The sequence below is a fragment of the Hippocampus comes genome, unplaced genomic scaffold (assembly GCF_001891065.2).
Source record: "Hippocampus comes isolate QL1 unplaced genomic scaffold, H_comes_QL1_v1.1 scaffold62, whole genome shotgun sequence".
Taxonomy (NCBI): domain Eukaryota; kingdom Metazoa; phylum Chordata; class Actinopteri; order Syngnathiformes; family Syngnathidae; genus Hippocampus; species Hippocampus comes.
Window position 1 is genome coordinate 1,194,838 of NW_017806062.1, and position 24,254 is coordinate 1,219,091.

Below are 24,254 nucleotides of genomic sequence, written 5' to 3' on the forward strand. Positions count from 1 at the left end.
ACACACACACACACGTCACACACACACACACACACACACACACACACACACACCGGTGAAAGAAATTCACACATGCGACTGAAAGCCTTCTGCACATCATCCTGAAATCTGTTTGGATTCCATTGAAATGTGGGTTTCAATGGTGTGATTGAGAGTTTGTCACGCCTGAGCAAACAATTTTTTTCCGTCGTGCATGTGAGAGCCTTGGGCAGCCCTGAATGATGTCTTAGAGCGACTTTTGCTTGTTGTGACTCGGGGTTTTGAACGTGTCTGATGACAGTTTCTCCTTGTGTGTGTGTCAGTTAGCACAGCCCCGCAGCTCAAACCGGTGAGTACGACTGATGTGAGTATGACATGAGAGGACACACACACATACACAGACACACACACAGACACACACACACAATTGACATGCCGATCGAGTTTACTCGGAAACACATTTCTAGCCTGCAGTTTAATGAGTTTCCGACTTTGCTCCCAGGCGGGCAAGATCTCCAAGAACAAAAAGAAGAAACTGAAGAAGAAGCAGAAGCGTCAGGCCGAGCTGCTGGAGAAGAGGATGCTGGAGATCGAAGCCCTGGAGAGGGAAGCCGAGAAGAAGGAGGAGCGAGCCAACGACGAGGGTGATGAGGAAGAGGAAGAGGAAGAGGAGGAAGGGCCCAACGAAGAGGACGCGCCGGAGCGGCCGCCGCCGGAGCGGACGTCCACGCCGACCTCGGCGCCTCAACTGATGCCGCCGGGCCCCAGCATGGCCCTCGGAGAGAGCGATGACGATGACGATGAGGATGAGGATGGGGAAGAGGAGGAGGAGGAAGGTGGGGAGAGGCCCACCAGGTTGACCAATCACACATGTGAGCGTCATCGACGTTTCTGCTGCTTGGATTGGTGGCACTGAAATTTTGGCATTGAAAATGAACCCCATGTACTAGTTATGATTATTTTTGACAAAATGACGCAAAGGCAACCCAAGCACACATTTTGCACGTACCTGTGAGAAAATTATTTTCGCAAAACCTGATGATGTTTTGGTTTACACTTTATCCCTTTAGACGTGTGAGTTTAATTGATTCATTCCAAACATGCACACATCCCCCAGTTATAGGAGGGCGTGGACGCATCTCGTCAGTTGCCGTATTTGTTTCACTCTGTTCCGTTCTCACTGACCATACAGAGTGGATGGGGAAAACATCTTGCTTATTTGACTTTTATTGCCATAACCGTTTACGTACAAGTACAGTACGTAACTCAGTCTCGTATCACATACGTCACTTCCTGTTTCTTCACCCAAAGCTCTCCCCCCGCAACATCAACTCAATCTATTCATACTGTTGTGACAGTATTTTTCAACTTAAAGTCCTTTAATTTTCTCAAAAAACGACTGCACCTTGTAATGCGGTGCACCTTACATATGGATGAATGTTGGCTTGTCAGTTAACCTTCTTTTATTCAAATTGCATCCTATTCACATTCTCGCTCTCACCCGCATTTAATTGCAAGAGGGCGTCTGTTTTTGCCATACCGGAAGTAGAAGGATGTCCTGCTTCTGTGAGCAAGAATCATGGGAAATGTAGTCCTTTAAAGGCTAATAATGCTGTGGCCAGATCGAATGCGTGCCAAGCTTTTCTGGCGGCACGTTTCAAACGCTACAATGTGGGACAATATCTTTACAAGTTAAACGTAAAGCTTCCAATAGCTGCAAAAAAAAAAAAAAAAGGCGGGATAATGTGAGTGCATTGAATTGTTTACAGTGTTGAACTGTCTAGCATTTAGCATTAGCCAAAGTAATAACACACCTACTTTGATTTTTTTTTTCAATTGAGTTTTACAGGTTATTGGTCACATCACACATCTCCAAATCCGCCACTGGGTTATGAGTGACGTTACATTGCACTTTTTCAGGCGCAGCGCACAACGAGGAGGCTGGAGAGGAGGAGGAGGAGGAGGAGGAGCAGGAGAAGGAGAAGAAGGATGCCCTCCGCATCATCGATGACGACTGCGACAAAGACGCAGAGGAAGAGGATCTTACGCCCGTGGCTGAGAAAGACGCCCCCATCCCTCCCGGTAACGGAGATTTGACACAGACGGAGGAGCAGGAGCAGGAGGAGGAGAAGGAGAAAGAAGATGCACCAAAAGGGCTGGTGCTGGAGAAGGAGGTAGAGAGAGTCAATGAGGAGGAGAAAGAAAATGAGCTTGAGGGAAAGGAGACGGAGGAGAGAGAAGAAGCCAAGGAAGAGGAGGAGGATGATGAGGAAGCGGAGGAGGACGACGACACCACCGCCGACCTCCTCACAGACAACAGCTCCCCCGTCAAGACGCACGCCAATCAAACCGACGTGGCCAAGACCAACGGCCACGTCTTGCTGATCTCGGAGGGGCCCGAGACGCAGCTGCCCACCACGCCCGAGCCTCTCCTCTGCCCCTTGGTGGAGTCTGAGCTCAGCTACACCGACAGGGATCTCTCGCTCAGCTCCGGCTACGAGATGTTCAACGGTGAGGCTGGCGAGCCGGGACTCATCAACGGCGAGGGCGAGCGCCTGAGGGCCGCCGTGGCGCTGTTTCCCGACTTGCCTCTGGACCCGGACCCGGGAAGTCCCGTGTGCGGGGGCACGGGCGACACCGGTGCGGGGAAGTCCCCCGACAGCCCCGCGCTGGACCGCAGCCGCACCGTATCGTCATCCAGCACGGGGGAAACGCCCAAAGGTATGTTTCGTGCATGAAATTTGAGGATTTAAAAAAAAAAATTAATTTCATTTTGAAGTAAGATGGCAACAAGAAAATGTGTAACAAATGAAGCACTGTTGCGTCTCACCAAAACGTATCAACATGCCACGACAACTGTTTTGTTTCACATCCGATCCACTCTGTGCACTGGCAGCCCGAGCCCGAGCTGCAGACCTCCTGATCAACCCACTTGACCCCCGCAACGCTGAATCTATCCGGGTGAAAATAGCTGACCTTGGAAATGCCTGCTGGGTGGTAAGATCCAAACTTGACTTCAAAGGACTGAAAATCTCATTGAATGAATTCATTGAAGGCAGCACAAAAAAAATTACGCCTATTTTATTACATTTTTTTCCGGTTAAAAAAAATAATAATAATTAAATCCGAGTTTTTCTCATTCATTTCAATTATTAGAACAGCGCTCATTTCAAGAGCACTCATTGAAATGCTTGGAAAACACATTTTAATGGTGAAGTTTTGATGACGATTTCATGAGTAATAAATAAAAATACTTTTTGATTATTACAATCAGCATAAAAATATACATATATAATATTGATTGCCTGCAGGAAATCGCGCGGTTCTATGGCGATAGTAACGATGTAAAGACTGAGTAGTATTTTGTATAAAATTGTTAGGATGTGAGTTGTTGGGGAAAAAAAATGTCATTCAAAAAATGACCAATAATAGTAAAAACAAGTCCAACGTTTTTTTTTTTTTTTTTGAATGGGCGATTCTAACATTGCAGTTCATCTTCACCCTTTCATGGACAAATAATGACAACCCATCACCTGATAACACAATAAACTGTCCACTGAAGTAACCACTGTCCCTGAAAGGGTTAAAAAAAAAAAACGGTGAAAACATCATCGTATATTAAAATCCATCCACTCCTGCATTGCAGCACAAGCACTTTACCGAGGACATCCAGACCAGACAGTACCGCTCCATCGAAGTGCTGATAGGAGCTGGTTACAGCACTCCTGCCGACATCTGGAGCACCGCCTGCATGGTAAATCCGACGCGACGCACCCGACTCCATGTACGGTGCACGTGTGCCGTGTAACGACGGCGCCGCCTCTTTTTGTCTCGCAGGCCTTTGAACTGGCCACGGGCGACTACCTGTTTGAGCCCCATTCGGGCGAGGACTACTCGAGGGACGAGGGTGAGGATTAACGCAGCGCGACCACTGTGTGTTGAAGGCATTGTGCTAAAAAAAAAAAAAAAAAAAAAAATACAAATAAAATAAAAATGTTCCCCTATCTATGCCAGCGACCTATAGTGACAGGTAGCGCAATTGAAATCCTCTTCCACAGGCTCAGATTTCACACGAAGTACAATTGTAATGAAACTGAGAGGCGATGATCGTTATTCCAGTATTTGCTCTTTGATGATCTTTTTATCTTTTTGTTTGCCGGTGTGCCGGGAGATTTTTCCGATGGCAAACATGCGCTTGCCTCAGTGAAGGTCGTTTAAACCAGCGGTGCACAACCTTTTTTGCCCCACGGACTGATAAATACAACGGCCGGATCAATACAACAAAATGATATGATATGACCCGCATGAAAAATGTGGTATTTTCGAAACATAATAATAAACATGAATCATGACACGAGGAACGTCCTATCTGGCCGCAACACTCTGTGGTCGCTATGGTAACATTGAAACATGCCTTCAAAATAAAATACACTACAACTAAAAAGTGCATGAAAAATCCGACTCACTTTCGCCGCATATTACGCAGAGTAACTTGTTGCGTGGCAATCTCCCGTTGAGATAAATCCGTATTTGAAGTAGGACTCCTGATACTGTCTATTAAATGTAGCCTTTTTCGTGAAAGTTGTAGGCTCCTCTTCTGTCTCCTGGCTGGGCCTTTCCCCGTTCCCAAAGACGTTTGTTTTTTTTTCTAATTTTGCCAGCTCCTGGGTTTCATTTTAGCGGTAATATATCACGTGACCAAGAAGCGCGCCTTTACCTGAGTCAAGAGTGACATACTGTAGGCGGATGTAACAGAGAATCTGGTATTTTTTCAAAATAAAATATCTTTCAAATTCAGAAATGAAGAAAAACAGAAATAATGTAAGTTCTGTGTCCCAGGGGTTGGAGACCACTGGTTTCAACGACTTGAGGTGTTGATGTCTTGTTTCGATTTTTGCCGGTTCCACTGTGTTACAAAGTACAATAAAAGAATAAATGAGTGTAAAGTCGGCCCCCGCCCCCACCTCGTCCTCGAAAACCCACTTGCCATCTGTACACTATTGTAAATGCTGTCCTTCAATTCTGATGTCTTTACCTTCACTCTTTTTTTCCCCTCCTGCTCTGGAAAGTAATGACGGTCACACGCACTGGTCGGACCTTTGATGGGGGATGAAAAGCTAGATCAGAGGTCCTCATTCTGGATTCGGGATTGAGGGCTCGACTTTTGCGGGATTTACCGTCGTTTCATTTTAACCGGCTCAAAATTGGAATTTTGCTGTTTTAAAAAAAATGTTATTATTATTTTATTTTAAACTTGCACAAGTTAATGTGATTTGATGTTTTTTCATTTTTGAACGCACAACTTCACAGGCATTTGTGGTGGTTTTACCTACACCACTTTTGGGGGACTTTGGAGTCTCCTTTTCATCTGCGCATCTTAGATTTAACTGGACACATGTCGTGCATTTCATAGAAGTGTAATTTTAACCTGCCCACTTTTTTTTTTGTTGTGCAGTTTGGTGGATTTTAGGGTGGTTTTATTTTTTCCTTTGCAGCTTTTAATTTATTTATTTTATTTTTTTACCCGTAGTTTGTCACTACTTGCAAAACTTTGAGAGGTTTTTTTTTTTTGTAACATGCACAACTTTTCGGGGATTTATGGTTGTCTTATTTGCAGGACTTTTTGGGAAGTGTACAGTGTTATTTTAGCTGCGCCATTTTTGGGGGTTTTGTTGTATTGATTTAAATTCTGCTGCCCAACTCATGTTCGTCTTATTTGAACATGAGCAACTTTGTTTTTGTTTTTTTCGTGTAATTCTAATGTTAAGCTTTGCAACTTTTGTGGATTTTATGGAGGTTATGTGTTCACCCGAACTACTTTGATGGGCTTTTTCCAAAATCATAACTTTGACCTGCGAATTTGCTTCAAATTGAAGATCGCCATATTTTATCCTGCTCAATTTTTGGAGTATTTACGGTAAGGTTTTTTTTCTGCGGTCGTATTCTAACCTGCATAACATTTTGGGGATTCACAATCGTCTGATGTAAGCTTGCCGCATAATATAGTTGAAGACGCGGGTCTCAGCGATACGGATTCTGCAGGCTGTGGGCAGATTAGATCGACGTGGCAACACAGCGAGGGCAAAATCGTCACTTTGATATTGCCAAGTGATCCCCTGAAAAGACGAATTGCCGTTCGTGACTAACAACTGTTTTCTCTCCTTTACTGTGTGTGACTCTCTCCCTCTTTCCCACCATTTCCCACCAATCATCCCCCTGTCTTGTTACACTCGACCCCACCTCACCCGACACACACGTCCTTCTCTCCATTTTAGACCACATAGCCCACATCATAGAGCTACTGGGCTGTATCCCAAGGCACTTTGCGCTCTCTGGAAAATATTCCCGCGAGTTCTTCAACAGAAGAGGTAGCGCTGGCCATAGAGCCGGCGGGATTGACACACGCGGACGCCACATACCCACACGCACGCGCACACACACACGGAGTCCAAAGTGACCCATGTGGCGTCGTCCCAGGCGGAAGTGTGTGTCAGTCTCGTTTGTGCGCGTGTGTGTGTTTGCATGCTGTAATGTTGCCTGTTCCCTCTATGTGGTGGTGGTGGTGGTGGTGGGCATGCAGACCACATCGCTCTGATCTCGGAGCTCCTGGGGAAGGTCCCACGCAAAGTGTACGCTGCCGGGAGGTACAGCAGAGAGTTTTTCTCCAAAAAAGGTAAATGCACGCCTGGGCTCACCGGGCCGAGGCGCAAAGACATGATTGTCTTTAATTGGAAGAGGTAGTAGATCTTTGAAGGACATGCCACATTGACTGTATCGGCAAGTTCATTCATATATCGACGGAAAACGGGAACAAGATACTCATTAAATTATACCCTCTGAGCCGTACCATATTGAACTGAACTACATATAATCCAACTCAATTGAAGAAAAAAAAAACATGTTTCATATATATATGTATATATATATATATATATATATGACATGATTTCTCATTTTTAAATTTGTTTAATTTTATATAATTTTTAAAAATGTTTTTTTAATTTTATATGTATAGATATATAAAATGCGATTTAAAAAAATAGTTAAAATATAATGAGGAGTATAATACAATTAAAATTATTCCAAATAAATATACCACTGTATTATGTGTTTGTTAGTTTAAAAAAAAAATTAAAAATCTACGGTAGCATGAAAGCATTACAAACACAACAGTCGATTTTTAAAATAATGAAGAAAATCCTTTTTTTTTTTCCAGTCCTATTTAATCATACCCTCCCGGTGCTTTTTTCTTTTTCCGACATTTGCGCTCCAAAACTACCCCCTCCGCCCCCTCACCGACGTTACCGTGGCTGCACTGATTGGTTGTTGCTGCACGCAACCAATCGGTCAAACCTCCCGCATGATTGTGTCAGTGTGAATAACCAATAGGAAGAGGGCATGGGGGTGGACATGGCTCTCTTACTGCCTGTGCAGGTCTGCAAATCAATCAAGTAGTCGTTTCAATTGTGTTGTATCTAAAGAAGCCAATTTTCAGCTGTTAACCCTTTCATGCACCCACAACATGATAAGCTGTCCACTGTAGTCGCCGCTCTCCCTCAAAGGGTTTCCAAGGCAAATCAGCAGGCCTTGTTGGAAGTAAGAGAACATGAGGGTTTTTTTTTTTTTTTTAATATCAAGATTCTTATTTTTTTTTTCTATTTTTATGGCATAGTCAATAAAAGGGCTACGTTGAAAAGAAAAAAAAAGATCATTTTTGAACAAGAACAAAATTCAAATCTTACAAAAGTCAAGATATGATTTCAGAGGGGAAAAAAAATTGGAATCTTACGAGAATAAAGTTGTATATTTTTCCAAACCAAACTGGCAATATTTGGAGAATAATGTCACATCTCTTTTGAGATATTTCGGGGAACTGTTGTACTGGTAAAACGTTAAAGTCATATAAAATAAAAATCAGACTCCAAAATTATTCTTTTATCTCATGATTTCAATTTTATTCTCATTGAATTAGACATTTTTCTGACAAGAAAAAAACACGACTTTGATATGTCTTCGGTTCCCAAAATGCCTTTTTTTTCCCGTAATTACTGGACTTTATTTTTTAACCAAAATGAAATATCACTTTTCAAACAGAACTCTGGGTTACATTTTTTTTCAAAGAATACTTTTATTTAGTTCATCATATTTTGGTTATTTTGATATTTATTTTTCTTCTGTCCAATCCCCATCCCCACTAAACAAAATTTATTGAAAAAACTGCAACTTTATTTTTTTGGGTGACTTTTTTCTTTTTCTCATAAGATTATAATTTTATTTTTTCTATCTCAAATACTTTTTTGTCTTCCTAAATTAAAAAAAAAAAAAAAAACTCAAGAAAAAAATCTCCCAAAATTGAGTTACTTTATAATTCTCAAATAAATGATTTTATTTCTCAAAAAACAAAACTTTTTGACTTTTGAGCCTTTTTGTTTTCTTTTCAACGTGGCCCTAATACTCCTTGGTCGTTTTTCAATCGGACCATCTTAATGGCCGCTCACCCCTCCCCACAGGCGAACTTCGGCACATCACCAAGCTGAAGCCGTGGTCTCTTTTCGACGTACTGGTGGAGAAGTACGGCTGGGCTCACGAAGACGCCGCCCACTTCACCCAATTCCTGCTGCCCATGCTGGAGATGGTGCCAGAGAAGCGGGCGTCTGCGGGCGAATGCCTCAACCACGCTTGGCTCAACTCGTAGCCACTCACACGTGACCCCCCTCCCCAATCCATCCCGCCTCCCCATCCTAACCCCCCCTTGGTGGTACTACAGCAAGTGATTTGTGAAACGCACCCCGGCGAGGCCCCTCCATGATGTCCTTAACGGAATGTAAAGACAAGCGTGTGGATAGAAAAAAAAAAACTTTGTGGCTGTCTTCCGAAGTGAGTGCTCATGGAATCGGACCCTATTTTGGACAAATAACTGCCCAGAGCTGCTCCTGCCATGACCTTTGAACCCTTCAGTCAAAACGGGGACCTTCACAGGACGCTCTCGGCGGGTCCCCACGTAGTTCAAAAATTCCTCCGAGGGCCGCATAGTCGCCAGTCCTCCAGGGGGCGCCACTGCAAAAAGCGTGAGGAATGACTGTGGGAAAAAAACACATGCATGGTGAATGGATGCGACGAATGGCGGTACGATTTTCACTGACTATTCCCAAGTTGGCTGAAAAGGAAGGCAGGGAAGAGTCAAGTGTTGCTGTGACAACCCCCCCCCCCCTCCAGCTCCCTCCTTACCCCCCAATGACAAAGTGAACGTTCGCGGTGGAGGTTGCACTTGTCGTCCTTCAGGAATTTGAACATTTTGTACATAGAAAAATGAGACACGGGAACACACACACATGTACGCGCACACATTCCAAACATAAAAAGTGGCTGCCTATGGACCCCCCCCTGCAACGACACACACACACACAAATCTCCCCCTCAATCATCACAACCAGTCCAATTGCCTATTTTTTGCAATGAACAAAATATAAGTAAATGGTGAGATATTTTTCAAAAAAAAATATTTAATTCATTAAAAGGACAAAAAAAAAAGAAAAAAAAAGCTTCTCTCTGGTTGTCGTAACCGTGGCAGAATCTTATTCTGAGGTGATTGTGTTTGTCTATTAGAGATTTTTTGCTGTTAATTAATAGAATTATCATTAGATTTGTTTTACACCTCTATTCTCCCTCATTAGCTGATCAGCGCTGCTCTCTCTGGGCTCTTTATGGTGGTTTGACACACACACATACACACACACAATCAAGCTTTCGCAATAAAAGTATGTGACTTTTTTTTTTTTAATTGCCCCACAACCTCCTTATTTCATTCACGTTCTTTCTCAGCCATGCTGACTGTTCTTCCTGATGACAAAAGTGCGTCTGTTGTCTGTGTTTTTCATGGAAAGATTTAATAAAATGCTAAATGACTGGATTTCGTGATATCGCAATAGTGTCGTCTATTGACAAGAATGGGTTCTTGTAGCATCGTGCGGATTCCCATATGTACACCGAAATGCAAAATGGTATGTTCAAGAACACATTACAGTACAGTGATGTAAACAACTCATTAAAAACATGATTCCCCCATGTAGAAAGAAAAAAGTAAAAAAAAATGCTTTCAGTGGGGGTGGTATTTGTAAAGCTGATGATCAAAGAAGAATGAAAAACCTTTCAATTGCCCAAATTAGTATAAATATGTTTGATCCTGGCAACCCGGTGGACCAGTGGTTACCGCGTTGACCTCACAGTGCAGAGGTACCGGGTTCAATTCCAGTCTCCCTGTGCGGTGTCTGCATGTTCTTTGTGGGTTTTCTCCGGATACTCCGGTTTCCTCCCACATTCCAAAAACATGTATGGCAGGCTGATTGAACGCTGAATACTCCCTAGCTACTATATGGGAAAATGTTTTTTTTTCTGTTCTTGAAGCAAATCTGTCCATAAATATCCTCCATAACTGAGTGTCAGTACCAACCAGGCATATAATCAAATCCAACTTAAATGAGGTATGTCATGAATTGCTGGGCAATTTTGGAAATAGCCCAAATTAGTATAAATCTGTTTGAACCTGGCAACCCGGTGTACCAGTGGTTACCGCGTCGACCTCACAGTGCAGAGGTACCGCGTTCAATTCCAGTCTCCCTGTGTGGCGTCTGCATGTTCTTTGTGGGTTTTCTCCAGATACTCCGGTTTCCTCCCACATTCCAAAAACATGCATGGCAGGCTGATTGAACGCTGAATACACCCTGGCTACTATATGGGGAAAGGTTTTTTCCTGTTCTTGAAGCAAATCCGTCCATAAATATCCTCCATAATTGAGAGTCAGTACCAACCAGGCATACAATCAAATCCAACTTAAATGAGGTATGTCATGAATTAACACATATCTCATATGTGTGTTTATAAGGATGAGGCACAGTTTTTGAGCAGCAGCGGTTTGGCCAGCTCCAAGATGTCCAAGTTGGGGTCCAAAGAGCGGCCAAGGCCTTCCAGCACCATGATGGCAAACACGATGGAGGCAAAGTTACTCTCCAGCTTCACCTGCAAGTATGCAAAACAAAATGCTTCATTAAAAAATAAATACATAAAAATAATAACTAAGGGGTGTTGACATAAAATTTCAGCTGGAATCCGAATGAGACGCCATCAATGTTTTTTTATTTCTTTTTCAAAAGTCTGGTTTGATCGTTAAACTGGGAAAGTTTAAAAAATGGCCACCAGATGGCAGCGTTTGCTCTCGGATGAGAACCAACCCATATTCTAAATACCGTAAATAAATAACTAAAGGGTGTTGACATAAAATTTCAGCTGGAATCCTAATGAGGCACAATCAATGTTTTTTTTTATTTTTTAAAAGTCTGGTTTGATCGTTAAACTGGGAAAGTTTAAAAAATGGCCAGCAGATGGCAGCGTTGGCTCTCGACGCCATCAATGTTTTTTTATTTCTTTTTCAAAAGTCTGGTTTGATCGTTAAACTGGGAAAGTTTAAAAAATGGCCACCAGATGGCAGCGTTTGCTCTCGGATGAGAACCAACCCATATTCTACTGCTGATGACAACAACAACAAAAAAAAAATACGCTAGAAGCAAACGTTTTTATCTGTGATGACAGAAGAGTGAAATATTTCATTTGGCATTTTCTGTATTTAAAAGGCAACATTCCGTGAGCCTCGAAAGACCAGTCGGCAGATGGCAGCGTTGGCTCTCGGATGAGAACCAACCCATATTCTCCTGCTGATGACAAAAAAAAAAAAAAAAAAGAAAAAAAAAGAATACGTTCGAAACAAACATTTTATCTGTGATGACAGAAGAATGAAATATTTCATTTGGCATTTTCTGTATTTCAAAGGCAACATTCCGTGAGCCTCGAAAGACCAGTCGGAATGCTCTAAATTGGCTGTTTTTCAAAATGGCTGGCATGAAACGAGTGACGAGACCCTCTTGCCATGGCAAAAACTCTCGGTCAATACATATGACTGTTCGTTTGCTTTGATCATATTCTTTACCTTGTGTTTGATGAGTAGGCCAAAGACTCTGGAGAGCAAGTCAGCCACTTGGATCTATAACACGCAGCAGGTTAAAATGGCGTCATGAAAAGAAAAAGAAAACAAACAACGCAAAAAAAAAAAAAAGATGACAACAACATACCTTCCCCAGGGAGAGGGTACTGCTGAGGGCAACATCCACCAGTTCCGCCATCTCCCTCTTGAAGCGCGGCACGTCTCGGCACTCATTGGCCCGAGCGTGATGGAGGATTAGCTCTGCTACTCGCTCACCCTGCGGAGACAGCAGAAGCAGCTAAGAAAACACGAGGACGTGGAAAGAAGCGGTTCAGGCGAGCGGCTGTTGGCTTACTTGGCGCAGCACCACGGCGGTGAAGACGGCCTTGAAGTTGTCCAGGTCGCGGCCGCTCAGCTGGGCCACGATGCCGGCGTCCAGCAGCACCAGCTGGAAAGGACACGGCTCGGGTCTGACGCTCACCACCACCGTGTCCCACAGGTCGGTCAGGGTGGTCTTACCGCTGTCTCCTCCGGGGACGTGTGAGGAGCCGACGGCTGGGCCGCAACGCTGGACTAAAATGTTGCCCGGATGGAGATCGGCGTGGACAAAATTATCCACAAAAACCTGCGAGAGAAAAATTGAATGTGTTTCATACAGTGGTGTTCAAAAATGACAACGGTGCAATTTCAAAACGTGTGCAAAGCTCAAAATTCGATCCGGTGATCTTTGGGTTTTCAGCTATACCAACTTGCCGTTTTTTTTTTTTTTTTGTTGCTTTGCCGGATTGTTAACAACTCTACAAAAAACAGGCCTTCAAGCTGTTTTTTGACACTCCAGGCTGAAGTTTACTGTCAAGCTAAACATAAAACAAAGAGGATAATGACTGCTTCGCGAAGCAAATTTGAAACTTCATTTTCAATCACTAATCATAAAAACATTCCCGCGACATCATGGTGTCATGCTTTACTATTATGATGTCGTGTGGCTTGAATTGAGTGTCAGCAGTCAGACCGGCTCACCATTTTTAGCAAAGTGTCGACTCCCATTCTGGCAATCCTGTGCTTCACCTCCTGAGGAGTCTCGGCTCTCAGGTACTCGGAGATGGGCTCGCTCTCCTGGACGAACGCAAAACGACAACTCGGTTTTAAAGTGGAAGGATTATATTTACCGTACGCGCGCGTGTACTCACCTCAAATGTTTCCACCAGAATCGTCCTGGTGACAAAAGGCCGTAACGGCGTGGGGAACTTGACGTAGTCCACGTTGCGGAAATTCTCGCGGAAGTGTTCGATGTTCTTGGCTTCGAAACGGAGGTCGATCTTGAACGAATAAAACGCAGCTCGACTGTTGTGGTGGGCTCGTACAAAAATACATGACATATCGGTTGAAAATAGACTAGACAGTAGACATCAGCTCTTCCCGCATATCTGTTTCAAGGGTTCCGTGTTCAGTATTTTGCACACCTGTTTGGTCATGAGCTTCTCAAACTCGTCGACGATCTCGGGCAGGCTGAGCCATTTGAGACCAGGCAGGCAATGCAGAAGGCAGCTCGCGGCCTTCATCAGCAGCAGGTCCATCTCCACCTGCCGTCTCAGGCCCGGATGAAGCACCTTCAGTACAACGGCAAAGCATCGTTTGACACGCTACGTCCATCTTCAAAAAGTCTGGAGTTGCTTTTCTATGCATGTAAGCCTTGGATAATAATTCCTGCTTTTACATTCAGCGTGAAATGGGCCTTTGTCCTTTGTTACTTTTGGAGCTCGCCGACTCACCTTGATGGCCACAGGTATCATGCGATCCTTCTGCGGGGTGTTCTGCTCATGCAGTGCCTCTACATCTTCCTTGCTTCCTCCATTCCAGAGATTCCACAGAGAGCTCGGCACTCCACTCAAACCAGGAATTTCCCAAGCTTCCAGAAGATCCTCCCTCTCCAGCTCGTCCACCAGTGTCTGAAAGTCCGGGTCCTCCACCTGATCCTTGTTGGCCCAGCCGCGATAAACCTGCGCCACGCACCCCGAGCCTATCGGCTCCTTGCTCTCGAATACGAGTACTTTCTTCCAGCCCTCCCCGAAAGCTCTCTTGAGACACTGCTTGGTGTGAGCCCAGGAATGAGGACACACCTTTACGTGTAGCCTGGAGAACCGGTCGCAAAACTCCTGAGGGAAGATGTCCCGCCTGGTGCTGGCCCACTGCCCGAGTTTAATGAAGGCCGGGCCAGAGCTTTCGGTTACCCACAGCAGGGCGTCCAACCAGCACGAGGCCCAGTGAGCGGAAACCAGAACCAAGGGGGAGAGAAGCAAGATGGGAGAGAACTTCAGGAACAGCACTATCGCACGCAGGCCCAAGCGGAGGAGAAAGACCAGTTTGTGCACTTGAACCTTGGCAAGAGACTTCCTGGTGGTGATTTGGGTTGGCAGAGACGCTTGCTGGCATTTGGCTGAGGATGCACTGACTGTGCTCCAACACAGCAGTGCTACCTTAGGGATGTTGGTCAGAACGTGCCTCCTCTTGACCAGACACGACTTAGACGTCTGGATGAGTCGGGTTCGACCAGAAAGGCTTGCTCTTTGGAGGGTGGACCTCAGGGTGAGAAGAACCGCTCTCGCTCCTAATACCGCCACTGCCATGATACGTAACGTGCCACTATTGGGACAGCGAAAATGTCTTTCAATGAGTAACTAACATCATTTATAACAAACTAGAAGAAGAACATTAGCCATACCGCCGCCGTCATTCCACCGTAAGCGCAAGGCTACCTGCATTAGCTACCGTTGACATACATAAGAACGTTGACCGACAAGAAAAACAAAATGGCAGCATCTTGCGGTGTTGTAATTATCCACGCGTGTCCCAGGTTAAAAGTTTACTTGATGTTAATCTTGCTGATATCGCCATCGCCACAGTTGGCGAACTCCACCAATGAATCCAAAGCGGTGACAGCGGTTGTATGCCCGGGTGTGACGTAATAGCATCAAGATCACGTGGTTTAGCCTTAAAGGGGCGCCGCCATTAAAAGACGTAGAAAAATCTTTATTTCTTCATCGTCGAATTCGTTTATACGCTATGTTATTGTTGCTCAATCGTTGAAGACAATTTGTAATCATTAATATGAATTATGCGAACACGCTAAAGTAAAAATTTAAATCTATGTAAAATTTGACATCGCCAATTTGGTTAACCCGGCAAGTAGTGACGACACATGAAAGCCATGGATGGACTGTAGACGAGCTTTTGCCCTCTAGTCTTAGGTAACCACACAGGTTTGCTTACATCAAGCTCGTTGACATAAACTACTTAAAATTGCAATGACGCCAACTGTCCGACAGATAGCGACGTAATACTCGAAACTTCCTGCAGACAGTTACCGGTACTTGAAAGTCAATTAAAGTCTGGAGCGCAGTTGTACATGTGGGTTTTTTATTTTATTTTTTTACGTCTGCTGTTTGTAATTTGAACGTAAATTCTTTGATTCACTCCTTGTTCGTCTTGGAGAGGACATATTACGGAAATGTTAACTTTGTAATGTTGGTATACAAATTCAGGTTGTTAGTTGGCTCTCGGGAGTGGCATCGTGTCTCGTGCGAAATGAAACACTCAAGTAAATGTGATCTACCTCTCTCTCTTTTTTTTTTTTTTAGAATCTTTATTTGAACAAGTTATAATACTACAATTCTCAAGTGATCTACCTCTCTCAGAAAGTGGGACCGTGAGAGATGCAACGTCACCACCTCCACCGAATCAGTTCTCCATCGGTGACTGGAAGCTAGCTCCGGCTGAAGTTCCAGATCGGAACAACCACTTTGGCGCTCTGGGGGAATCACAATCACATCAAAGTAAAAAAGGTAAGCAGTATTATTAGCAGTAGCCTATTAGCAGTATCGCTGTATTAGATATAATTCTTGGTCCTTGTGGTTGGAAGAATGCTTGCCACAGACATATGGCAGCAATGAATCTTCTTACTTGTGTATAAGTCCTAAATTCATGGTGATAAATTACAATTAGCGGGAAACATATAACTCTGCGGTGGTCCAAATGTGTTTTCAAAGGACAATTACGGTCCAAGGGATTGTAGGTGTATATTGGTCATAAAAGAGCAGAGCCTTTGTAGTTCCATATGGTGTGGATATGAGTGGAAGTAGCACAACTTCCTGAGAGAATCCTCCTTTTTCCTGAGGATAACTCCCTGTGAAATGACTTTGGTCTATTAAAAGCAGTATTGGTAGGGCGCTGAAATGCCTCATGGTCATTAAGGACAGGAAATGAAGAGGCAGGATCCACATGTTGATTGTATTGTCTCCTTTGCTTTTGCAGGAGCTCTTGCATGTAACCTACGAGGAGGGATGGGAACCTGGTCCCGCCATCTTCCCAGTCATGGGTCATTCACTTGGACAGTGCACGCCTGGAATCCCAGCTGTAGGCCTGGTCTAGGACACTGCAACACAATAAGGTGGGATAAACGCCAAACAGATGTTACACCCTCCCCCCACCCCCTTCAGCCCTTCCTTACTCTCCTTCTCTCCCTGTTCCCACAACAGCTATTTATTACATTATCAATTGCTTATGTCTTGATGATACATTTTTTTAAATAATAAACGTCCATTATTGAATTGTCTCACACCCCACAACATTTTGGCATGAGTTCGTCGTTACATGCGAAATGGTTGGACAACTTGCCATAATAAGTCAAGCATATTTCTCAACATTCAATTAGATTTGTATTTTCCCAGGCGAATCTTGACTTTTTCTTATGAGGGGGTTTTGTGCGACGCATTAGTAACTTTCATTTTAGAATACTAAATATGTCATCAGAATTTAAGCATCAGTTTACATTTGAACATCCCGCCAGAGTATACGGTGATATTGACAACAGGACGAAGCTCAAGGTATTGCCCGTACATGATGACCCATCATGATTTACTATTTGCACGAGTTGTTTTGAGAAATGCACTCGTTGCTTTGCAAATTCTGATCTTAGAAATGCACCAAAGCAACTGAGGAAAAACTCAAAGTGTGAAAATATAGCAGAGATAGATCGGCAAGATAGTTTGAACCCACATGCTCATCCCTCGAATGCTTGTTCCTTCCAGATGTGATACCATTCAAAAGGGAAATGAGCAGGCCCTGTAAAGTTAGAAGATTTGTTGCCAAGACGCATTGTCGCAACAATTCAATAATCTACCAAGCACAAATGTCTTTTACTTTTTTTTGTAATGTTAAAATAGCTTCATCAGCAAGGAATTTTTGCCGCGCCCGCTGCAGTTCCTCACGGCACGCTCTGTTTTGTGTCCCGCCGCTCAGCATTCATCAACACTTGTCATTGGCGTTGACCAGTCCGAGGAAATAACACAAACATCAGTAGGAAATAGGGAGGGCAACTTTTTGAATTGACTCCCATAGGAGGAGGTTATTTAGGAATGTAGTTGTGCCTCTTCCTGATCTCCATGCCTGCTTTTTTTTTTTTTTTTTTTGAACAGGACACTTTAGTTTCCTTGACAACCCGTTGCTCCAATCCGCTGTCCAGCTGCAGATTAGTTCAGCAGTGGGGGGTTTTTGGTTTTGGTGGGAGGAGTTGAGGAGTAGGGGGGTGATGATGGAAAATAGAGAGAGAGGGAGAAGGGGGGTGGCCTGAGAAACGTAGCACTGGGAAAACTTTTGAGGAGCAGTGAGAGAGGGGAAGAGATAGGGAGAGAGAGGGAGGCATCACCACCGAGAGAAATAGGAGACAAAGTGGAAGGAAAATGAAAAAAGCTGTCAACAACTGAGGCCGCACTCCGGTCGGACGGACGGAGGGATTTTCCTTACTGTTTGTGTCTTTTTCATCAACCCCCGGCGGGACAGGCTTTTGGAATGCCTGCCGAGAGACGCCGGGGACAGCGGCAGACGGAGTGAGGAGAGCCATGCAAGACTTGGATGATGCCTTCTGCCGGGTCAGCTCACGCAAAATGAGGGACTACCACGGGAGCGCTTCATCGGGGCTCGGCCAGCTTGGAAAGGTAAGGAGACTCGTTTCCTGGATTTCTTTTCTGAGCCTCTTCAGAGATGAATGAAAATGTGAGCCAAGTAAGAATAACATGGATGGGACACTCAGATTTTGGATTTGATTATTTAAAGAGGGAGTGCTTCATCCTCACTCAGGCAACTTGTGATTCCCCCCCCCCCTGCCCCCCCCTCCATCCCATCCTCTCAATGGTTGTCCGCTCACTTTAAATGAAAACATTTGGATAAAAGTTAGAGCGCATGCTGAAGCCATCACAAATTGGCAGGTTAAAGGAAGGGGGAGGTGGGGGGAAAAAAACTGCGTGTGAGGGGTGGGTGTGGGGTAGCGGGGATGAGCATTCTTCACAGTGAACAAAAACCGCTTCAAGTGGGGCCCCCGCGCCTGCTTTATTGCGAGGAGGCACAGGCGGGCGTGGAGACCACTGGCAGGGAGCGCGCGGGAGTTGGCGCTTCAGGTGATTCGACTTGCGGAGAGTCACTCTGGCGGGGAAATTGTCATCAAAAATTCATCAACGTCATGTCTCAAGAATATCGTTTATTGACCGGTTATTGAATAAAGCAAATGCGATTGTTGAATGTGGATGTAAAACTGTTCATTTTACTGTTTCAATTGTACCGCCGTTATTTTATGTAACATTTTAACTACCATAAAAGTTGCCCACTGTCATTAATGAAGTAAAATGACTCACCCTTGGATCGACACGTGATGGAGAATTTATGCGAGGTTATAGAACAGTGTCCCCTGCCCTACTCCCCCAGGGGAGAAAAAAATATTTCACACGTCCCAAACTCTCTCTTGCGAATTTTTTTTTTTTATATCATCTGTGAATAACAACTGTTACAAGTTCATTGACGGTGTGGTTGTTTGTCTCTATGTGTGCCCTAGCGACCAGTTTAGGATGTATGTAGCCCAAAAGTCAGCTACGATAGGCTCCGACCTCATTGTCCAGAATAAAGCTGTGTCAAAAATGACATGACACATGACAAATTTGCTGAATAACTTGATTAACATTGTTCTTACTCCCTGCACATACTCTAACAGTGGGAGCCCCCTGCCACCTACTGGAGTGGATGTGCAATTACACTTAATTCTAATTTTAAAAAAGCATGTTCCTTGGGTCAAAACCCTGACCCCCTCACCCCTGCTAGCATCGCATTTCACCCTTCCAGAGCTTGACGCTGTTAAGCAATACCTAGTAGCATATACAGTATTGCCAGAATTAGTCTTATGTTAATTTTTTTATCCCCAAAAATATTTTACCAGACTATTTCATTTGCACTCTGAAATGTTGGTGTCATAATTTCACAAAAGTGCCGACACTATGGTTGCGACTCCAACAATAACGAATGAACAGTGCCGCTAATGCGGAGGCAGTTACCGGTCCATGTTTTATTACCAACACGGAAGTCACACTTTTCAATTGACAACAGACAACATCGCATCTATTTGTTCAAATCAAGGCCTTAAAAAAAGTCTCCTGCCCAGCCAATATTTGAGCAAATCACACATACGGACTTTGGGAAAAGGTCCTACTCGCTGAATGATGAAGCGCTGTGACTCACGCCAAAGTCATTTTGTGACAACATCTGGCTGCCACTACACAGGAAGTGATACACTTTTAGCGTGTAGGTCTTTGTTCAGCATCTGTGGTCCACATCGGGCTCACGTGACTTCATCGCTGAATGGACACAAAATCTGCTTCAATGAACTGCTATACAAAGTAAAGAAAATATGTACTTTTTTTTTTTTCTAAACGCTGCATGTAGAAAACGTGGTTTCCTTTCCGACTAGCAAAAAATGTGGCACTGATTTTTTGTTTCATTTGATATTTTAACTCTTGATTTTCATCAATGCACATTAACTAGGCCTTCAGCGTATTAACGATCACTGCCGAGATCGGATTATTGAACAGTGATGACATGCTCGCAAGTAGTGTTTTTACTCCAGTGCCATAGGTAGCAGGAATGACACATTTTAAAGTGGTTGCCAACTCCCGCATGGCGACCTTGTTTTTCACCACTGCTCCATCTGTGGGTCACCCGCCCCACATGAGACAATAACTCATCAAAACCTTCGATCAAAGACAGCAGACGCACAAAACGACCCAACGGAATGACATCATGATCATCTACATTTGCAAGTAGCATTTCATGCTAATTGGAGACCATCAGGATTCACACATCAGCCAGTAACACGGACAAATATTCAACATTTTTTTTTTGTTTCCTTTTGTATCTTGTATTTTGCTGGACAAACCATGGCTGCTTGAATATGATCAACATCGAAACAGCTGTGCATCTCGCGTCCATTTTTGAGAGCGTGAAGGGACGTTGTGTTCCCTGTTAGCTAGCGATCCGGTTTGTCTGCTATGTCATATGAGTGCTGACCCAGACCAATTTGTTATCGCTCAGCCAACATAATCCATTTCTTTGGCCGATTATTATTATTATTTTTGTGTGTGTGTGTGTGTGTGTGTTTGTGTGTGTGTGTGTGTGTGTGTGATTTTTAGCTCCCGAGAACAGGAGCGGGACATTTGATTTACTCCTCCAATGTGTCAGCATCGAAGGAACTGTTTGATTTAGGGACGCACGGTTGTACTCCCTTTCGAATGTGAGTCGCATGCCAAACGAAAGAGTGGCTTTTGCCGCACGCCAGTGTGTGCGCTCACTTTAGGTTGGACGTTTACTGTGGAGAGATGGTTTACAGAGTTGGAGATAAAGAGCCAGGGGGACTGTCTGTCTGCCCGTCTGCGGGATTGTAATGAAGGGGGCTACAATCTTGTCACGGCTGGCTGAAGTGGAGCCATTGTGTGTAAGAAGTGCGTCTGTTGTTTACACTCCAGCCAGCGGCACTGCCTGACTGTCTGCAGTGTTTACAAATTGTTGCCTGTCCCTCGCAATGTTCCCGTCCGTGTTCATGGCCTTTCTTGCGCTTTTTCGCTCTCAGCGAGCCAAGATTATGAGCTTATACTCTACTCTCAGTGGATGCTGTGCGAGAGAGAAAGAAAATAATGCCAGATGTTTACCCACGTGACGAGCAAGTGAATCATCTTTTTTTTTTTTTTTGTGGGGGGTGGGAGGAAATGGATAAATGGATTTTGTTGATGAGGATGATGTCACAGGACTACACAGTCAACCAGAAATCTATCGGGCGGTCTTATTATTGTCATGTAAAACATTAAGATTATGATTTTCACAGCTTGATTCACCTTTTGTGGTTCCAAACGACACAATGTGGACAAACGCTTGAGAACACAATTGGTTCGGTATCCGCACGACCAACTTTGTCAAAACTTCCTTTTGACATGGGTAAATTGCAGGGCAACGGGACAACGTGCCGATAGAAACTTGAAAAGTCTTTTTGTTTTTCACAAGATGTCTTAATGAGTTAGCAAAGATAACAATTAGCATGTCAAAGCATTTGCATTGCTTTTTAGCATTAAACTAAGCTAAGGCATACCCATGTGTTTTTTTTTTTTTCACAAAAAGTAAATCTCTTTGTTTTATGTTTACTTTGACTGTACACTTTAACTGGGAGTGGCATTAAACAGCTTGCCTCATGTTTTTGCCATTCTGTTGCTTATTTTGAGGTGAGTTGAATTTAATTCACTGCCACCACACAGTGCTCATATCACGTGTTTTGGCTTGCAAAAAAAAATCATCAGTGATCGCTTGTATCTTGAGAAACTCACAAGTTGGGTCACTTGTATCTCAAGGCACCACTGTCTTTGGACAAAATTAGTGTATTAAAGTTCAACTTTGTGGATCTCATTTGGGAAAGGCCCTTTTCTGTTCCACAGTACAAAGTCGTCTTGCATTGATAAATTGGGTGCGGAAGAAACTCAGAGAGCCCTGACCTCAACCCCATCAAACATTGCTGGGCTCCAAAGTTGGGCCAGACTCCACATTTGATTCCATTTCCAACATTGGACTGTCCAGGTGTCCCACTACTTTTGTCTGTATGTGTTTATGAGTGGGCGCAACCTGTTTGTTTTTCTCTTCATTTCCGATCAAAAACAATGACAGAAGTGCCGGAGGAGGTTCCGACCCCTGGCACCCCTTCCTTCCCTGACAGGAACTGCTCTTTGACAGCCACTCAGCGGGGCTGCCCTCCAGCCTGTGTGCTAGGCCGTGCTGTTGTTGCCACGGTGACACTCTGAAAAGAACGTGTCCTGCGGCGACGGCGAAAGAATCCTTTTTCCTGAGCAGATTTTGTGGGCGGGGGTATTGTCTGTCTGTCATATTGGCAGATGGCCGCGGTTTAAGTCATGATCAAAAACACCCCGTACCCTTTACCCCACACATCCCCTGTACTCAGACATGTGCGGATAATTGACAACATATTAACACACACAGCCTTGTTTGATCCCGGCCAACGCAGATGAATTGATAAAAACATCCTCGTGGAGGTGCTCATCAAGTTAACAGGAAACTTTCATTTTCTCTGCAGATTCACTTTTATTCGGGACTTTCCGATCTGATTTTCAACTATAAGACATAACGGAAATTCAAGCCAGCTCAACTAAATACCAGTCCCAAGCATGCTTAATAGGGAGCGTTGGGAGTCAATATGGGGCGTCTACTCGCTCATAAGAGCAACTCCAGAATTTCCAAACCGTAAATAAGGAAAAAGTTGGGAAGATGTTAACCATATAAACCAGGGGTGTCAAACTCATTTTTTACTCTTTTCCTTGCAGCGCTGTTCTGACTGAAACCATATAAAGAAGTCAAGAATGAATGTTCATTCACCTATTGTTTAAGTTACTGTAATGAGCAAAAATGCTTGCATGAGTACTCTTATTTATGACAAATGAGAATTTGAAATGTTGGTAGCGATTTTAGCAAGGATCATGAAAGTTGCCATCTTTGATTTACTTTCGCGGGCCACATACGATGATGTGGCGGGCCAAATCTGGCCCACGGGCCTTGAGTTTGACACATTGATATATTCATTCATTCATTCATTCATTTTCCGATCCGCTTTATCTTCACAAGGGTCGCGGGGGGCTCTGGAGCCTATCCCAGCTGTCTTCGGGCAGTGGGCGGTGGGGACACCCTGAACCGGTTGCCAACCAATCGCAGGGCACACAGAGATGAACAACCATCCGTGCTCACACTCACACCCAGGGACGATTTTGAGTGTTCAATCAGCCTGCCACGCATGTTTTGGGAATGTGGAAGGATACCGGAGTACCCGGAGAAAAGCCACACAGGCCCGGGGAGAACATGCAAACTCCACACAGGGAGGCCGGAGCTGGAATTGCACTGTGAGGTCGACATGCTAACCACTGGTCCACTGGGCCTCCCGTCTTGTGACGTGACCGTCTGAAATCAGAGCTTTGTGCAACTTTGTTGTTGTTATGTTTTTTTAAACCTCCCCCAATTACAGAACCTCAGGGCTGTGCAATGTTTGGTGGTTCCACCGTTACATTCTGATGTGGGTCAGTACAATGCTTGCATAGAGATGCAAAAGCAACGTCACTTACTGTTGGTCGGCAGGAATTTCAGTCTAGTGTGCCAGAAACATCACTTACACTTACACACACACACACACACACACACACACACACACACACACACACACACACACACACAGGATGATGATCACAGCCACTGAAAACACCCGTTGAGTTTTTGCACAGTGTGACCCAAAGTGTGGCGGCAAACACACTCCATTAAACACTTGTATGCAACTTGGAGGAGAGAAATAGGCTCACGAACGTACTTTTTAACCTTCACTAAGCAGCCCGGTCCTGGTTGTGGAGAAGAGGGCTGCCATCTGGAAAGGAATGTGGCCATCTGGGTTCAAAGTGGACCTCAAAAGTGGCCACCCAGCTCTTTGATTTAGTCCCGGTCTTGCCATATTGTGGATGAGCATTCCAAGTAAAATTGGAAAAGGTTCACGCACGCTTTGCTCGTTTGGCTTTTGCCGAGTGCGCCCGCCGCAATGTTTGATATGGAAATGCTGTTGAGTCGTTTAAGTAGTTCCAGACATACTTTTCGAGGAGCGACTGCTTAGAATCAGTTGCTTGAGTCGGCCGTTATGAATAGAGACGAGAACAGTGGTTCTTAACCTGGGTTCGATCAAACCGCAGGGGTTCGGTGAATCAGTCTCAGGGGTTCGACGGAGCCTCTGCCATGGAGGTTAAGACATGCCCGACTCAACATGTCAATTAGTTATGACACGCCCGCTTGGCCATCACTGACTGGTTCATTTTGTGCACAATTAAAAATACTTTATAATTATATTAATTGTGTTAAAAAAAATCTCTTTTTAATAAATGCATTTTTTTTTTGTCTTGAA

At 44.2% G+C, this 24,254-nt stretch overlaps 3 protein-coding genes across 8 annotated transcripts in view; 2 read left to right on the forward strand and 1 right to left on the reverse strand.

Moving 5' to 3' along the window:
- The window catches only part of srpk2 (SRSF protein kinase 2), a 54,603-nt gene extending 44,718 nt beyond the window's left edge, over positions 1-9,885 (forward strand). For 3 of the 5 annotated variants that reach the window (XM_019893352.1, XM_019893353.1, XM_019893355.1), the window contains 8 exons: positions 303-343; positions 482-851; positions 1,900-2,700; positions 2,876-2,976; positions 3,626-3,733; positions 3,817-3,886; positions 6,560-6,652; positions 8,490-9,885. In XM_019893352.1, the coding sequence (XP_019748911.1) occupies positions 303-343; positions 482-851; positions 1,900-2,700; positions 2,876-2,976; positions 3,626-3,733; positions 3,817-3,886; positions 6,560-6,652; positions 8,490-8,674 (1,769 nt within the window). In that variant the 3' untranslated portion in view covers positions 8,675-9,885. Of the gene's footprint in view, positions 1-302; positions 344-481; positions 852-1,899; positions 2,701-2,875; positions 2,977-3,625; positions 3,734-3,816; positions 3,887-6,254; positions 6,348-6,559; positions 6,653-8,489 lie in introns of all 5 variants that reach the window. The other 2 variants (XM_019893354.1, XM_019893356.1) reach the window with 2 other exon arrangements.
- A 592-nt stretch (positions 9,886-10,477) lies between these two features.
- On the reverse strand, positions 10,478-14,928 carry adck2 (aarF domain containing kinase 2). Of its 2 annotated transcripts, XM_019893361.1 has the most exons (9): positions 14,676-14,928; positions 13,726-14,596; positions 13,417-13,563; positions 13,144-13,272; positions 12,974-13,069; positions 12,309-12,578; positions 12,102-12,230; positions 11,960-12,013; positions 10,478-10,995 (listed from the first exon to the last, which is right to left on the reverse strand). In XM_019893361.1, the coding sequence occupies exons 2-9, from the start codon at positions 14,578-14,580 to the stop codon at positions 10,855-10,857; spliced, it is 1,821 nt and encodes a 606-aa protein (XP_019748920.1). In that variant the 5' UTR covers positions 14,581-14,596; positions 14,676-14,928; the 3' UTR covers positions 10,478-10,854. The 2 variants fall into 2 exon arrangements, with proteins under 2 accessions (XP_019748920.1, XP_019748918.1); XM_019893359.1 differs by having other exon boundaries at positions 13,726-14,928.
- A 2,645-nt stretch (positions 14,929-17,573) lies between these two features.
- Positions 17,574-24,254, forward strand: part of LOC109529818 (DENN domain-containing protein 2A) — a 66,964-nt gene continuing 60,283 nt past the window's right edge. Inside the window, exon 1 of the mRNA XM_019893283.1 lies at positions 17,574-17,946. The gene's annotated coding sequence lies outside the window, so the exon portion shown is untranslated. The remainder of the gene's footprint in view (positions 17,947-24,254) is intronic.

Bases quoted from the DNA above. Each gene is read 5' to 3' on its own strand.
- adck2 (XM_019893361.1), bottom strand. From the start codon at position 14,580: ATGGCAGTGGCGGTATTAGGAGCGAGAGCGGTTCTTCTCACCCTGAGG. The intron at 13,070-13,143 runs GTGAGTACACGC...GCGTTCGTCCAG, and splicing joins TTCTGGTGGAAACATTTGAG to GAGAGCGAGCCCATCTCCGA. The intron at 12,579-12,973 runs GTGAGCCGGTCT...TTTCTCTCGCAG, and splicing joins TCGACACTTTGCTAAAAATG to GTTTTTGTGGATAATTTTGT.